General features: G+C 50.5%; 1 protein-coding gene across 2 annotated transcripts in view; it reads right to left on the reverse strand.

The window, feature by feature from the left end:
* Window positions 1–11093: 11093 nt before the first annotated feature.
* Window positions 11094–17818, reverse strand: part of ZFAND3 (zinc finger AN1-type containing 3) — a 326219-nt gene continuing 319494 nt past the window's right edge. For both annotated transcript variants that reach the window (XM_047103300.1, XM_047103299.1), the window contains one exon: window positions 11094–13457. In XM_047103300.1, coding sequence (XP_046959256.1) covers window positions 13303–13457 — 155 coding nt within the window. In that variant the 3' untranslated portion in view covers window positions 11094–13302. The remainder of the gene's footprint in view (window positions 13458–17818) is intronic.

Here is a 17818-nt window from a genome sequence, read left to right on the forward strand (position 1 = left end):
GAGGTGAGAAGCAGCAGCAAAGGTGCTGAGGGACCAGGAGACCCTGTGTCTAAACACCTGGTGGTGATAGCCCAAGTGAGGGCAGATCGGTGTGTCAAATCCCCTGAGGGTTCAAGAAAAGAGGGCTGAGGACTGATGGAATTTGGGGGTGGGGTGCCTGATTCTGATGGTATCTGGTTCTCTGGGCTTCTTTTCTGGAACTGACCACTTCTGAGACAGTGCCTGAGGCTATGAACTCATGTGTGGGCACCTGGGGTCCCCACTTTCCTTTCTCAATGTTTACCTAATACACTCTTCCTTCATTTCACTAAGGACTGGCATCAGACTTCAAGCACAGCATTTGCCTGCCTCTGACAGTCTTAGTTCTTCTTCCACTGACAATATTTTTCCACCAGTGACCAATGGTTATCTTACAATATCTGCACCCAGGACACACTTGCCCAGGACTTCTTAGGATGAACCCTTTTGAAGTGGCTACACATTTTCTGTCCCTTCACCTGTCTGGGACTGCAAAGCTTCCAGTATGTTCTACAGGTCTCATCTATTTAAATTTTAAAGACCTGGACTTTGAATTCAAGATGGCAGACTGCTATTTGGAGTACAATCTGGCTGTCTTGACTAAAATTTAGCGTGTGCAATAAGGTAAAATGAGCACACACTGCCTCCCCCTTCCTCTAAATCACAAGCAATGACCAAAAAGATACAGTTTGAAAATAAAAATAACCAGAGTGGAAAACCAGGAGGAGATTTGAGAAACTCAGGAAACGGTGAAAGATCAGCAACAGAGGGATTGCCTAAAACCATGAGCTTGATTTGACCTTGACACACAGAACAAGATACACCACAAACGGAGGGCATTCAGAATGACACACAGAGCGAGTCTTCAAGTGGTCATGGCTCTGCTGGCACGTTCTGCATAAAGCATGGGGACAGAAGGGGATGTGCTGGGTCCTCCTGCTGGGGCCCCACGCAGTGTCCAGCAGCTGCTGTTGTTCTGGAGAGAAGCAGCCGGGACCTCAGGCAGACAATCGCCATCACCTCACCTCTCCCAGCCGAGAGTGACATTCCATACAACTGGGGAGGGTGACATCAGTGTGTGACAGTCTCCTGGGACAGCACCTGGCTCCAAGTAGGTGTGTCATAGATGCCAGCTGTTGTGATTACCTGTTGGCCTAATGCGGTGGCCCAGTCTGCATTTCTCTTGCTCCAGACATAGTTCTGCGCTGTACTTCATAGGCACATAGTCCCCAGGCCTCAGCTCCCCGATCTGATGCTCTCCTTGGAGATGCCTCTCGGTGCCCTTTAGAAACATGAGCCCAGAGCATCTTGAGCACCTCTCCCTCAGGGGTGTGATCCTGGGGGTTGGTGGGCGGGGCCGGGGGCAAACATTGACCTTGAACAGCCACAAGGGGAAAGCCAAGCAGGAGAACCTGATGGGAACATAGGGGTTTTGGGGGGATAGGGTAACAGACCCTACCTGGGCGGGGCCTCTGGTGAGAACAGGAGACACATGTTGGTCTACGATGCTCCAGACTTGGAGATGGCATGGTTCCACAGAGGCCCTGGCTCTTTTTTCCCTTAGTGGGATTCCAACACAATTTTACGTCACGTCCTTTGTAAACTCTTTTCCCAGTAATATTCTCTGGCCATGAAATCACTTTCCTCTTGCTTTTTAAACCCGTTTGGCTTTGATCCTTGGTTAATGCCAGGCAGGACCTTTCCTGATCACGAAAGGCTCCAAGATGACATATTCCTTTGTCCGGGGGCTCTGGCTCCTCCGTGTTCAGGCCTTCCACCTGGTCAGGTTTACAGGGAGCAGCACCGGTCTTACATCCTGCATTTCTACACCAGTGATCCACTGCTGGGGAGGCTGGGGGGCTTCTGGGTGCTCTTCCTGTGGCCTCAAGGCATCATCAGGTGCAGCAGAGGTAAGTCAATGCCTGGTTCCAGTCAGCCCAGCTGTCAGGAGTAGCCAGGCCACCACGTCCCTCCTGAGTCTGTGTCATCCCTGCCCCGCGGGATCTGGGGCACCTAACCAGCGAGTGCTGTCTCCTGGGCCTGGTTGGCATCTGCAGCATTGTTAAGATGTCTCCTGTTTCCATCAAAGGGCCCACCCCAGCTAGGGTGTGCCACCCCAACAGCCTAAAACCCTGGTGCCATTGGCTCACCTGCTGGGGTTTCCCCACACGGCTGCTCAAGGTCAGTGGTTTGCCCCTGGTCCTGCCCACACCCCTGAGGAGGAGGTGCTCATGGGTGATCTGTTTAGAACCCAACAGATGCCCACAGAAGAAAAGCACACTGCTGTTTGGGGCAGAGTCCGATGTCCTGTGTCACATGCTGTTGCTTATCTTCTACAGGCTCCAAAGTTTAAAGGGGAAAAAATGGGAAGACATTTTTGAAGAAATCCACCCAGTCCTTTTTTTTTTAGATTTTATTTTTAAGTAGTCTCTACATCCAACATGGGGCTCAAACTCACAGCCTCAAGATCGAGTCGCACACTCCACCTACTGCCAGGCTGGTGTCCCCACCCCAGTACCTTTTTAATCTGCAAATTGAGAGAGTTGTTAGCTGGGGTACACCACTTTGAGAATTAGTGTTTTGATGGTTACAAAATACACTCACTCTCTGTGCCCTCTTAGAATGGGGCAGGATGACAGCAAAGGAAACAACCAACAAAACTAAAAGGCAACCAACGGAATGGGAAAAGATATTTGCAAATGACTATCGGACAAAGGGCTAGTATCCAAAATGTATAAAGAGTTCACCAAACTCCACACCCGAAAAACAAATAACCCAGTGAAGAAATGGGCAGAAAACATGAATAGACACTTCTCTAAAGAAGACATCCAGATGGCCAATAGGCACATGAAAAGATGCTCAACATCGCTCATCAGGGAAATAGAAATCAAAACCACACTCAGATATCACCTCACGCCAGTCAGAGCGGCCAAAATGAACAAATCAGGAGACTATAGATGCTGGCGAGGATGTGGAGAAACGGGAACCCTCTTGCACTGTTGGTGGGAATGCAAATTGGTGCAGCCACTCTGGAAAGCAGTGTGGAGGTTCCTCAGAAAATTAAAAATAGACCTACCCTATGACCCAGCAATAGCACTGCTAGGAATTTATCCAAGGGATACAGGAGTACTGATGCATAGGGGCACTTGTACCCCAATGTTCATAGCAGCACTCTCAACAATAGCCAAATTATGGAAAGAGCCTAAATGTCCATCAACTGATGAATGGATAAAGAAATTGTGGTTTATATACACAATGGAGTACTACATGGCAATGAGAAAGAACGAAATATGGCCCTTTGTAGCAACGTGGATGGAAGTGGAGAGTGTGATGCTAAGTGAAATAAGCCATACAGAGAAAGACAGATACCATGTTTTCACTCTTATGTGGATCCTGAGAGACTTAACAGAAAGCCATGGGGGAGGGGAGGGGAAAAAAAAGGTTAGAGTGGGAGAGAGCCAAAGCATAAGAGACTCTTAAAAACTGAGAACAAACTGAGGGCTGATGGGGGGTGGGAGGGAGGGGAGGGTGGGTGATGGGTATTGAGGAGGGCACCTTTTGGGATGAGCACTGGGTGTTGTATGGAAACCAATTTGACAATAAATTTCATATATTGGAAAAAAAAAAAAAAAGAATGGGGCAGGATGCTGCTGCGTTTGAGCGGTGGCCTCAATCTAACTGCACCCCAGAACGGCCTCGGGAGCTTTCAACAAACATCTATGGCCATGCTTACCTGACACATTCTGGTTGACCTGGTCTTGGATGGATTTGGGCATGGAAATTTTTGTAAAAGCTCCACAGATTATTCTCAAGGACTTCTGTGAGCCCCCAGGGGAGTGTCCAGGATGGAGAAATCTTCCACATTCCCCAGCAAAGGAGCAGGCCAGAGGGAGGGGGTCCCTTGGCAGAGAGGCACTTGGGAGAGGCCCAGCTGGACAAGATCTGTGTCCTGCCTCCTGGGGTCAGGGCTACCCCCCCTGCCACTGGGGCTGATCAGGCGAACTTGGGAGGGGATGGTCGGTCACTGTTGAGGAGCTCAGTGAAGGTGCCAGAATCCACTGGTTCATCAGCACCTGCTTGAGTCCATCGTGATGGCTGCCACCACACACTTGTTCCTGGTTACCCTGGGCACCCTGGGGTGCCCTCACCCCTCATCTAACCCCCCACCAGCTGTCTGGTCCACGGTGCTCCGCTGTCCTTGCTTGGCACTACCACCTCTGATCCCCAGTGCCACCCTCCAAGAACCTGGCTGGCTGAACCCACTTGCCATTGTGATGCCCAGGGGGCTGGGGACTCCCTGCAATTGTCGGACATCACCTGCTCAGCTCACATTACTGCAGACCAACCCTCCCAGGACCTAGTGGCCTAAAACACTTATTTTGATCACAAATCTCCAGTTTGCTAAGGGCTCAGTGAAGACAGCCATCTCTGTTCCCCTTGGTATCATTTGGGTCAGACAGAAAGGCTGGACCAGCTCATCTGAAGACTTGCTCACTCCCCACGTATCTGACGAGTGCCCTGGGGACTCAGACAGCTGGGCTCCTGGACTTCCCTCTCTCATCCTGGGCTCTCCACATGGTCTCTCCAGTACACCGGCTTTGGGGCAGCCAGGCTTTTTTTTAATTGCGGTGAGATTCACATAACATAAAACCCACCATTTTAAATGAACAATTCAGTAGCATTTAGTATATCTGCAATGTTGTACAAACAGCACCTCTAAGTCCAGAACATTTTTATCACCCCAAAAGGAAACCCATACCCATTAAGTGCCCATTCTCCTCTCCCCCCAACCCCTAGTAACCACCCACCTGCTTTCAGTCTCTATGAATTTGCCCATTCTGACATTTTACCTAAACAGAATCACGTAACATGTGATCTTTTGTGACTGGCTTGTTGTACTTAGCATAATGTTTTCAAGGTTTGTCCACATTGTAGCATGTGTATTTGATTTCTTCTTGTGGCCGAATTGTATGGCTATACCACCTTTTGTTTTCCTGTTCATCTTCTAGTGAATACCTGGGCTGTGTCTCTACCTTTCAGCTATTGTGAATAGAACTGTCGTGAACATGTGTGCACACACATGCTGGAGTCCCTGCTTCCAAGTCTTTGGGGTGGATTCCAAGGAGTGGAATTGCTGGCATATGGTAATTTCAGTTTAACTTTTTGAGGAACCACCAAACAGTTTTCTACAATGGCCATATTATTGTACACTCCTACCATCAATGGATGAAAGTCCCCATTTCCCCACATGCTTGCAAACACTTATTTTCCATTTTTTGATCATCACTGTCCCAGAGGATGTGACTCACTTATCAGCCCTGGGCTCCCAAGGCACATGTGTGAGAGAGAGTCCAGTGGAAGTCTTATCCTATGCCTTTTAGATCTAGCCTGGAGCCAGGAAGCATCACTCCTGCCATATGCTAGTCATCAGAAAAGCAAGTCTCCACAGCCAGCACATGTTCAAGGGGAAGGGCTCCTTGGTATCTTCATGACATTTCTCATCCAGTGCTACTCAAAGTGCCAGCCTGTGGGATGACAAGGTGCTCACACCAGCACACTGCTTCCTCATCAGGAGAGTCTGTTGGCTGACCCAAGCGAGTGCTTAACTATTTAGCCGACTTACATTCAGACCCAAGCTCCTCATCTGGGCCTGTGACACAGGGGAAGGGCTGTGGGACCCCTCAGGTCTTGCTGGGAACTAAGCCACCATTTCATGCCTTCAACTCTCTCCCAGCCTTTATGGGGCCCTCTTTAGGAAAAAGAATAAAGAATATGACTATAAAGTCAGGCTCAAAGATGAAGAATTAGAAATCACAGCGAATCACCCATTTTTCAAAGTTGACACATACCCAGACATCAAGAATTCTAGAAAACCAACACAATGGTTTCAGTGGCTGTGCTGCGCGTCTATAAGGCTTGGGCTCTGTGCTGTCGGATCACCCTTTGCATGATTTCCTGGTGCCATTCAAGAGCAGAAAGATTCCTCAATCTTCCGTCCGTTGATCAAACTTTGAATTACTGATATTTCACATTTCTTTCCTCTTCACAACTCACACTGGCATGGACATAAGTTTTGGGAACTTTTGTCAAATGTGAGGAAACCACCATTAGGTTTCTTCCACGTGTGAGGTGTAGGATTCCAGGGCATGTCGGGAATTCCTAGGCTAATCTTTAACACGCTTTGCACTGCACAAGGCACATGCACTTACAGTTGTATGTGCCGCACAGCCCAGCATGCTCCTAACAAAAGGAGATTTCCATCTTGAGCAGGCATGGATGAGAATCAAGTCTTGTGCTTGTAAGTTTACACATCCAATGACTGGAAGAATTTTCCACAGACTAGCCTCTGGCTCCAAACATTTTTTTTTTTTTAAGTTTATTTATTTTGAGAGAGAGAGAGAGAGAGAGAGCCAGCGTGTGTGCGAGTGGGGGAGGGGGAGAGAGAGAGAATCCCAAGCAGGCTCCATACCTTCCATGCAGAGCTCGACAAAGGGCTCAAACTCACGAACCATGAGATCATGACCCGAGCCGAAATTAAGAGTCAGACGCTTAACCGACTGAACCATCCAGGAGCCTCCCAAACATTCCAAATCTTGTCTCCCTTCCGTGCCTCCCCTCCTTCTAGTCAGCGTGGTGATCAGCATGGCCGGCAGCAAAGTATCCTTCTGAAAGCCATCCTTTCTCCCCAGGAAGACCATCAATAACCCAGTAAACACCGAAGTGACAACAAACCACACAAATACATCCTACCCACTCCAAATATGTCCCCAACTTGACTTCACCTTGGCCAAATCCCCAAAATGCCCACATCACCTCAGCACCACCCAACAGAAGAGGAAGTTGGAGTGGAGAGAGACCAGCTTTAACGAACTGCAGCTACAGAATCTCACCCTTGCAAATTTTATAAAACCGTGGGCAGAGGCAGATTCACTGCCAAGGCCGGCCATCAGGACTTAGAAGGGGTCTTGGTGAGTGAGGGGCCTAGAGCTAAAACTTCATTTCAGTAGAAGTCCACCTTTAACATCTCCATCAAACCTTTCCTGCTCCTTATCCAACCTCCCTGCACCTGATGACCCTGCTTCCCACTTGCATGAGCGAACAGAACAGACAGCTTCCACCTGCCCGCCTGTGCACTGCGTCTTCTGGGCACCACTCTTGACTTACCCCTGCGTCCTACGCCCCCTACCTCTCCTGCTCTGATGGATCATTCCCTCAGCATAAACAGTACTTCTCTCCTGCCTCCACACCCACTCCATTACTGCTCCCTTCTCTGCTGTTAGTGCAGCAAAACCCTAGTGGGGCTTTCCAGCTTTTTCCCCGGTGGCAGGTCTCTGGCCACTGGGTGCCCAGGCAGCACCCCCATGGACTCCCTTCTCTTTGAAATTCATCAGGATTCCCCTCTCTCTGGGTCTCCTCCTTCTGCTGGCAGCTTCTTCTCATCTCCCAGGACCTTGCAATACCACAATGTCCCTGGCACAGCCTCAGTCTACCTCCTTTCCTCCCTCAGTGACCAGGCTGGGACCTGAAGTACTGGATGTGTGCCAAGGACTTACAAATGCTCATCTCTAGTCAGGATGTCTCCACTGAGCCCGCAGCTGTATACCGGGTGTCCCCTCCACATTTCCACCCGGACATCCAGTCTGTGGTGTCCACCCCACCGTGTTCCCACCAGAGTCCTTCACTAATGGCACCTCTGGCCCTTCATTCTGGCCAGAGCCTTGAGGTCCTCCTGTCTCTCACCCACAGCCCATCTGTTGGCATCTCCTGTTTTCACTACTTTCAACCCAAGTTCACAATCTGACTTCTCGCCCCCTGAGTTCTGTGCCACCACCATCCACTGCCTGATATCAAGTAGCTTCCCTGGCCTCCCGCTTCCTCCCTTGCACACAGGCAGGGAGACTGTGTCCCCTGTGGCTCAAATCCTTGATGGTCCCCATCTCAGAGAAAAGCCCACCTTCTTAGCCCTGTGCTTCTTAGCCACCTTCCCCATTTTGTAGCATACATTTATCCTGTTCTTTTGTCCCATCCCCACAGCCAAAGTAGGCACTATTTTTGGTCACCAGTACCTGGAATTGGTGCCAAGCACATTCCAAGGGTTGAATGAGGGTCCCCACAGCCAGGGCTCCGAGCTGGAAGGGCCCCCGATGGGGCTCACAAGGTGTACACAAGCTTCTGCCTTTGGGACCTGTGTCCTGGTGACATCCCCTTTCCTTTTGGTCACTGTGTCACATGGAGCAGATCCCTCCCCTCCTAATCTGGGACCCTCTGCTCCCGACCTCCTTCTGCTGCCTGGTGGGCCAAAGACCACGGTTCCCCCTAACCTGGGGGTCAGCTGATTCTGACATCTGACCCTGTGGCCTGCCTGCTCCCAAACCTTCCAAAGCCCTGGCCCCCGCCCCGCCCCCCAACAAATCCACACTCCTCCCCACAACAGCTCAAGCCCTTCCCAGCCCTGGGAGATCAGAACAGGGCTGCCTGGGGATGGTGAGGTAGGGATGGAGTCCCAGGAACCACTGGACCAGCCAGCCTGGCCTCCCAAGTACCTAACAAGGGGTCATGCACAAACCTATTACCCACACGCATGAAACCAGAGACCCCAGTCTGGGAGCATCTCACTTGCCACTTGCCAACAGCTTAATTGCCCAAACCCATGAGATCAGCCCCTAAAGCCCAGTGGCTACATGTGAGCCTGGCGGCTACGTGCCCCTTCCCAGCCAGGCCCTCTCTCGCACATCCTAAGGGTGAGCCATCAGTTTTATTTTGTATGTTCTTTGCCGAAGCCCACCAGTCTCCCCAACCTCTTGCTTCTGGCTTGCTATATCCATTTCAAAGTCCCTCCAGTGACTGATCGGAAACACCCTGACATGTAAACCTGGGGAACAGGATGCAAGTCAAGGGAAATGTGAAGTTCCGGGAATGTGCCAGGTGATTCAGGTTATGGGTCACTGGGACAGCACAGCAGAGATCCATGTAAGCCAGGCAGGCCTGGCTAGAATTAACCCCCAGCACACAGAGGGTGCTCAAAGAACAGGGGTAACTTGTCCCAAAGTGTGATTATGAGAAAGCCCGGAGGTAAAAATAAGTCATGGGCTGCGTATTGTGATGCACTAGCCACCTGCATCTTCTAAAACATCTCTGACCAGGAAATCGGCTTTCCACTTGGCATCACCAAGGACCTGAGCTTCTTGAAGTCCACTTTTGGGGAATGCTGGACAGGCTGGCTTCTGAAAACCCAGCATCCTGACCTCCCTGGGAGAGCTGGTCCCTTCTGTCAGTTTTTAAACTTAAGGAAAAAAAAAAAAACGTTGCACATGTGTATAGTCCTAGAAATAGAAAATATAAGGCTTGCTGAATTCCCATCCTCCACCCCCACAGAAAACCACTAAACTTCCAGCGTTTTCTTCTGCATTTACCTCCACATTAAAAAAAAATTTTTTTTTAATGTTTTTTTTTGAGAGAGAGAGAAAGAGAGAGAGAGATCAGGGGGAGGGGTAGAGAGAGGGAGACACAGAATCCAAAGCAGTCTCCAGGCTGAGCTGTCAGCAGAGCCCCACACAGAGCTTGAACTCATAAACCAGGAGATCATGACCTGAGCCGGTCAGATGTTCAATCTACTGAGCCACCCAAGCGCCTATACCTCCACATTTCTAAATAACATGCTCACATTGCTCTCTTGACTTTCCAGTTTACACATTATTTAACTTCCCACTAAGGACGACAAGAACGTAGCCCCATTATACTCTATACATACGCATGCACGTACTCTGGTCTCCGAAGAGTTCTGTCACCAGTTTTTGCCAGAGCAACATTCATCATTATTTATAACAATCACAGCTGAGTCATGTAAGGTCTCTGGGCTCCTCTTAATATTTTTTGTGTGGCATTAATAAATGATCTATTTTAATTTGCTTACTTTTCTATCTATGAGATTCATGCCCAAACCCTGGGACAGAGGCATGGATCAAGTGTGGACCCTCTGAGACCCATGAGACTCTCACTGCCCACACCACCCACAGCTGGCTGCATCCCCCGTGACATCCCTTCCCAGTCCTCTCCTGAGTTTCCAGGCCTCCACATTTTTCTCTTCTTATTCCTCTTCTTCTGGAGCCCTCCTTTAGGCAGGTTTGAGAATGGCTGTAAAGGAGATACGTTTTTGAGACAGCTGCAGAATTTTCCCGGGTATTTCTGTTGCTCTGCTGACTGCTGGGGTGCTCTCAGTTCGCTCCTTCTTTGGAGCCAGAGGGCTCTCTCAGTTTGCCTTGAGGACCACGTCCCACCCCCAATCTGCCTGCAGGGTGGGGGTGGGCTTCCTGCTCCTGTTCCTTGCTGTGGCTTCTTTCCAGAGCCATCTCTTCTGGCTGTGGGCTCCTGCCGGCAGAAACAAAACCTCCCAGATCAACAGGAGGTGCTAACCAGGGACAGAGGTGCATTTAGCGGGTTCCAAGGCCACCACACTCCTGTGCTCTTTGCACACATCTGCCTGTTCCCCTCCACCATACACCTCTAATTTCCTCTTAGGATTTCTCATCATCTTCATGGCAACTGTGTGGTCAAATATTCTGCCCTAAAGGTGGGAAGGAGGGATGCTACTCTCCTGCCACATTTTCAAACACCTGAAGACGTATCGAATGCCTCCTCCACACCAGAGTTGGATCCTCCCATGGGTGGGATCTGGGTCTCTGAGATGCTGCCCCTCCCCGCCCCCCAGGACCCAGGCACCCCTAAGGCAGGCACAACTGAGGGACTCCCTCAGGGCTGGTGTTTATTTCTTCCTATCTCCCCTACATGGGTGACCTCCTTGCTGCCAGCAAAGACTTGGCCCAGCAGGCACACCTTCATCCAGGGTCAGCCCGGGGGCCTCCCAAGGCACAACCCGCCAACAGAAACAAGGAGAGCAACTGTTTAGCCTGGACGTGTGACCCCCCCGCGCGGAGAGAATGGAGGGGACGCTGCACACAAGAGCCACCTCCTCCCTCATCTCTTCCTACCTCCGGCCAGGGAGACACTGTACCGTTTTTCTGGTTATACAGGTAGCACTTCGGAGAACTGGCGAAACAGAGAAATCCAAACTTTCATACGATTGGTTTAATTTTTTTTCAGCAGGAGAAAAAAGAATAAAGTTACAAGATTCTTTTAATATTTTCACAATGTTAAAACTAAAACTGAGCTCTAGGCTATGTGTGTAAGTAAATCTAAAACACAAAAGGGTTAAATAAGATCTTCTCTTTTAAAGATACAAGAATTTAAGCTTTCCTTACATTTAACAAACTTCACAGAACAGATACTGCAGGGGAACAAGCCCTCCCCCCACCCCCAGCTCTACCATCAGGAAGTGAACATGGGCTGCGAGCCCTGTGTGCCACCAGGCTCCCCAGAGAGCCTGCCTCCCATCCCTGCCTCGAAGCAGCAGCGGTGGGGCCTGAGGAGGGCCGGAAGGGCGCGTGGGTGGCCTCTTCGGGATCAGAGCTTGGCGGGGGGGCCTAGGCGGCCGCCTCACTGAGGATGGCCATGTACTGGCCAGAGGGCCGTGGCTTGACAACAGTGGTAAACGCGGGCAGACCTGGCCCCTCTGCCCTGGGCTGCCTTAGAGCAAGACACCAGTCTGGGTCCTGAAGCAAGAATAAGGCTGGAGATTTTGCAGCGGATTCCACTCTGGTGGGGGTGGGATGGAAGGAAGAGGCTGGGAAGAGCATGATTTCCTATTTCAGTATTCCGGATCAAAACCACTTGTAGTTGCAGGTGTGTAGCTGTGAACTGCAGACAGAGTCGAGCTGCTTGTTGTGGTATAAAAGGGAAAGTTTGCTGGGTTAACTATTCCAGTAGCCTGTGTGTGGGCAGATCCAAGCCGCCTCTGCAGGAGCCTCCAACTCTCACCAGCCTGGACCAGATGGGGTCTCTGGGCCACTCAACCCTGTTCAGGCTGAAGACAGGAATCTTAATCCTGTCCACCCTCCCCGCCCCCACCCGACCGGTGATGATTCCCTAACACGGGCAAACAGGCCCAAAGCCACCCTCCCCACCTGGCCTGAGCTATCGTGGCTACTGACTCCTTTCTGCCCGCATGAAGAGGGACAGGCTGATAAATGTGCCCTCCCACCCCACTGCCAGAGCAAAGGTCTCTCAGAGCCGGGCCGGGCCACGAACCACTGTTCTAGACAGATCAACCCACAGCTCCTCTGGCGTATGCTGCCTGTCCGTCCTAAACCTATGTGGTAGAGGTTGTCCCTGGACTACAGAGCTGCACAGACACAAGGGGCGAGGCCATGGCACCATCCTCTCGGCCCACAGAGGGCTGAGTGGGTGCCACTGGAAGGGGCAGAGTCTGTGGACAGCAGCTTCCCAGGCGCTCCCCAGCCCTCCTACTGATTCCCGTTGGCCATGAAATGTCTTTTTAAAAAATCCCAATATAGAAATTTAGCTGCAGAGGCCAGTTTGTAGATCCCAGCCGCAGCTGCTGTGCTGTAATTAGCCTTATTTGATCAATTGCCAGATCCCTGCACTTGGCAAATGGCAAACCAGAGCCAGTGGGGTCAGGGTGCGCCCTGGCTGCTTCTCACGACCGTGGGTCCTGTGTAGAAAAGATGGGTCTTGTACATGGACTAGTCTTGAATGGAACTAATTTTCAAAGTGAGGTTATTGTTTCTCTTCTCCTGTGATGAGAGAGTTTTTTCATAGCAAGTCAGGTAAAAAAATTTTCCTAAGAACCTGCCCCCCCACCCCCATTTCCAGCTCTGTGGGAGAGCAAAGCCACCACCCAGCCCAGCCACGTGGCCAATCTCAACAGCCTCCTGTGGCCAAGGCACGCGTGGCCATCAGGTATCCTGGCTACTGGGACTAAGGATAAGTGAAGAGGTGAAAGGCCGAACATTAACCAGAGTTTCTGGCAAAGCCATGTGCGTCATGGGAACTGTAACACCAGCTTCTACTCCTCTATTAACTCAGAGTCTCCGTCTGGAACACTTTCCGCTTAAGGCTTTTTATAAGTTTGACTCCAGCAGTGACAGGTATGTGTTGTTTTAAATCCACTAGCCATGCTCAAAAAAAAATATTCTTCACGTTTTAATTTTATACAATGGCTAGCAGGCACCTTAGTAACCAGCCAGAAATCAATTTCAACCACCATCAACCCCTAAACTACAGTACCAGGATGGCTGGCTAAAGAAAGGAAACGGACTGGCTGTAGTCTGACGCGTGCCCAGTACAAGGTGTCTGGCTGACTTTGTCCTAAATAAGGCTAACATTAGTGAACTAAGAACAGCGTCATGTGGCGGCCATGCCTGGCCTTCAGGAGCACCCCTCCCCAATGCGCTGGCAGGAGCGCCCCACTTTCCGGTCCAGTTTCACCATTTTCATGATGGCTTCCTCTCGGCCGCGGCCCATGTGGTCAAACGTACAGTCATGCTGCTCGGGGAGGCGATGTAACATACAGAACACATAACCTGCAACAGTGGGAGAAGCAAAGAAAACAGACTGTTAGGTGGGCCTCCAAATGTCCAAACCCCAGCTTTCGTTCTGGCCTGGAGGATGGAGGGGCATCTCAGCGAGCAGACAGTGGCACACAGCAGGCACTCCTGCCACCGGAGAGAGTTTACACAGCGGCCGCCTGGGAGGAAGGGGCCTTTACCACAGCTCCTCCTCCAGGACCTCAGAAGGCCAGTGACTTCTCAGCGGCTGCAGTGAGACACGCCGCCCCCTTCCCGGTGGGGGTGGGGGGGTCTGAGCCCCTCCCTCCCCACCAAACAGGCGGGAGGGCAGAAAGCTGCCAGCTCAGCACCTTCCCAGCTTGGGCAAACTGTAACAGCCACAGGACACCCACCATTTCTAAGAGGCAGAGACGGAGCAGAAATGATTATGGCTTAAATTACATCCTGTACAGTGAGGGCTTAGGGGGGACAGTGGGTGTGATCAAACCACAGCCCACAAGTGAGCGGAGACTCTCAAAGAAAAGGGGATTATTTCGAGTGCCAGAAAAGGTATTACATATAAATAGGGGAAAAAACAGAAATGTTGAGCTCTAATCGCCAGCCATCTCAAAGGAGCCTGAGGCTTCTAACTCCACCTGGTAGGTAGGAGGCTACAGGACTGCTCCCTCTTCCTGGAGCAGAGAAATCAAGGGAAACACTGATGAGCCTGGCAGAACAAAGGACTGAGGAGAGGCCAACAGAGCAAGGAGATGGTGCAGGTGAAGTCCCTCTGGTAGGAAATAAGAGGTGGCCCTCAGGCAGTCAGCAGGAGGCTCAGAGGACAAAGGTAACACAGAGCTGCCAAGGATGTGGCCTGTTCCCTCCCCATTCTGCTCCATTTCTAGAACTGCTGATGTCCCCAAGGTCTGTCTGGCCCTCTCTGTCAGGGAGGGGGAGGGAAAGATCCAGGCTGGGAAGCCACCTGCCAGTGCTGGCTGGCCCGTCGCCCCCACTCATCCCATCAGTCGTATGTGGCCACAGGCCTAGACCAGGTCCACAGGACCGACCTGTAGGCGAATCTTCCCTAAACCTCTTCTCCCTGTGTGCGCGGGCAGGCATCCCACAACAGCCCTGCCAGGCCAAGGCTCTCCTCGCAACCACCACCTCTTCCCAGAGATTTCTTTTGCGCCCAGATCTCACTGCTCAGAGCGAACGGCCAGCCACTCCCTTCATCCATCTCCACAGCCTCCATTTCTTTTCTTTTCACAGAAGAATAACATTGGTTGAAGCAAAGACTGAGTGGCCAGGACAGGCGACAGTTTCAACAGCCTAACCTGTAAGGTTAACTTCATCTAGAGAACACTCCTCAACTGACCCTCACAGCCCTGCTCTGATGCCCTAAAGCCCATGCTGTGCATAGAGCACGTGCACAGGGCCCAAGAGCCTGAGTGACCAGGCTGACTGGACCATCCGCTGTGAGAGAAAACACATTATTAACTGCTTCCCAGGGAGAGCAGGGCAATATGTTTGACTCTAAATTGGGACTGGGTTTAAGGAAAAGAACAGAGATGAAATTTTTGTCTCCTGAGAAGCTGAGTTCCCACTTGGTCCAAAAGCAAAGTTAAGATTAATGAGCTCATGTGTTATATTTACTGATAAGTTCATTACTCGAAGATATTGGATAGTGTTGTCTTTGTCCTAAAGGACTTCCCAGCCTAAGTGTGGATGGCCTCAATATACATCCTCCATCTAACCAGCACAGCTGTCCTTTGGGGCAAGCCCACCTGTGGGGAGAGGGGCTCTGATGGGGCGCTGGCAGCCTGGCACCATGACATGCTGGTAGGCATTTTCTGCCACCAAGTCCTGACATACTTCTGGAACTTCGACATCTATAAAAAGGGCGGGAGAACCCCCACTGCCCCCTTCCCTCCTTGTTTTCAAGATACTGAGATGATGTAGGAGAAGGTCCCAGGGGCTCTTCTCTGCTTCTGATGAATGGTGCCGGCTGAATCAAAGTAGCAGGAAATGGATTACCTCTGAAATTAACTGAGCCCTGGCTCAGCCTAACACCTCATTAGTCAAAGGCAGAGTGGGGCAGAAGGGAGAGGCTCCAGTCTTGTCCTCACTACACACCCCGCACAACTTTGCTTAGCTTGCCTTCCCCTGGCTACAGAGCAGCCCCCCTCAGGGATCTGAGAGCCCCAGGCTCCGTGTGGAAAAGGAAACAGGGCGTGACAACCACAACAGCTGCCTGATGCTCTCTCTACACACCCGAGGATTCTCCATCCAGCCAGAAACACCTCATTTCTCCCTCCGAGTTCGGTGTACCTCTGTCAGACACAACTTGACACTTGGCTTTGATTTCTGTAAGGTAAAAACCACTACACAGCAGCTACAATTAGAATATATGGCATTGTAATTCACTGGGGAAGAATGTCTGGGCAAATTCTAGAAGGCTAGCTTCCCAACTTGCTGTACTGAGGTTAGTAGCTGGAATAAATTAAGTCAATCCCCTCTCCTGTCAGGGTCACTCACCAAAAGGAAGTTACATGCTGGAACTTGTCCCAAATGCTGAGCAGGTATGATCCACTGACAGCAGCCAATCGGCTAAATGCATTTTGGTGTCAGTATTCGGGAATGGGTTGCTCTGGATACAGACGGGGGTGGTGGGGGGCGGGAATGACCCGTGGGTAGACGAATCTCTATCCTCTTTTCTTGGTACCCACAGATCTGTTTCCAGAAACTATTGCAAGTATCATGAACTTTCAATTATTCTCTGATTGAATTCTTTAAACAGAGCTGGGTATGGAGAAATGAGTTCAGGCTGCTAGGGAAGATGATTGTTCTTAATTTCAGTGATGAATACAGTTTAAAAGTGCAAGGGGATTTACAGCCTCTGTCTACATCCTCCACAGTGTTCATTAGAAACCAATTAGGGCCTTTCCAGAGAGGGTCAACCAAGGCAGTGTCCGAAGGGATGAAAGGACAGAGGACAATGAATTGATCAGCTGAGCTGCAATATGGGTTTGGTATCATCACCAGAGGATTACACAATTCTTTTCTCCCCTAATTTAAAGAAGTTATATATCAAAACTGAATTCACTCATTAATTTGCATACATACAATCAATCCATACCTACACTCTCGTCATGGCCCCCATAGTTCAGCATCATGTACTTTAAAAAAAAATTCAATATACGTTTGCCTATAAGAGCTACATACCACATGGTACTCTGGCAGGATGAGGATGGATCAGGGTAGGAGAATATGATTAAAAGGACGCTGATTCCCAAAAGAGAATGAAAACACCCAAAGCCAAAGTTTTTGAAAATATGACATGCCTGCTAAATGTGGTTTAACCTCAGCCCTTGCCCCTCTGGTGTCACATAACTGGCTGCCCTGCTCCCGAGAGGCCCGGATTCCTGGTTTTCCATGAAATACTGGCGTAGGAGGAAGCTGCAGAGCTCCTATAGGCTGCTGGGGTTGTTTTCAGTACATCTGCACGAAACACTCAAGAATTTGTGTGGGTGTTTCTTCACTAGCTGGCACTGAAGAACAACTTGGGATGAGCCCTTGATTAAAAAGGGAGGGTGAAGCAGCAACTCTGTGTGCACTTTGTTCCATGCCCCACCCCCTGCCCCTCCCTGGCTTCTGGCCGCCCATCCCTCAGGCAGGAAGAGGAAGAGGAGGCCCCCACAGCAGGTGATACCAGTCAGCCCCCTCCCAGTGAGCTGAGCTGGAAGGTCTCCAGCAGCTACATCCTCAGTTTGAAAAAACCTTCTTTAACTAAGCAGGCAGCATCAGGAGGGAAGAGGATGACTGTGTAGATGGTCACAGGGCTGACCTACTCAGGCTCATCCCGGTGCCCTGCCCAAGCCTGTGGCTATGGACAGCAAGAGGTGGGGGGATACCAGAGGCTTCCCTAACTCTATCACTCAGAGATACAAGAAAGGGTTTTTCCCTCACATGGCATGAGAAATACAGAAGGCAGCATTCAAGTCACTGGCCCTCAACAGAGAAGCCTGGGGGCATTCTTGTAGGACAGGTATTTTAATGGAAACCACTCCTCTGGACTCAGCCCTCCTGATGTGGGCCTGGGGCCTGTGGCACCCATGACCATATGCCACATCAACCTAAAGATGGTCAACACCCAATGGCCCTGAAAATACATTCCCAGCACAAAATGGAACTAAGGCTCATTCTTCTAAGACTCGAAAAGGTCTGAAAGTGCATGTTTCTAAAAATGCTCATTTGGTGGGAACCAAACTTCTGACTCTTTAGCTTTTAAAGTTAATGTCTGGAAGCCATACAATTCATTCTGATGCCTTCATCCACAGTTAAACTTCACATTTGCTTACACGGGTGCGTGTGTGTGTGTGTGTGTGTGTGTGTGTGTG

Source organism: Lynx rufus, unplaced genomic scaffold (genome assembly GCF_022079265.1).
Source record: "Lynx rufus isolate CCGP_SWC_20201006 ecotype Redwood Valley unplaced genomic scaffold, mLynRuf1.p SCAF_6, whole genome shotgun sequence".
Lineage (NCBI taxonomy): Eukaryota > Metazoa > Chordata > Mammalia > Carnivora > Felidae > Lynx > Lynx rufus.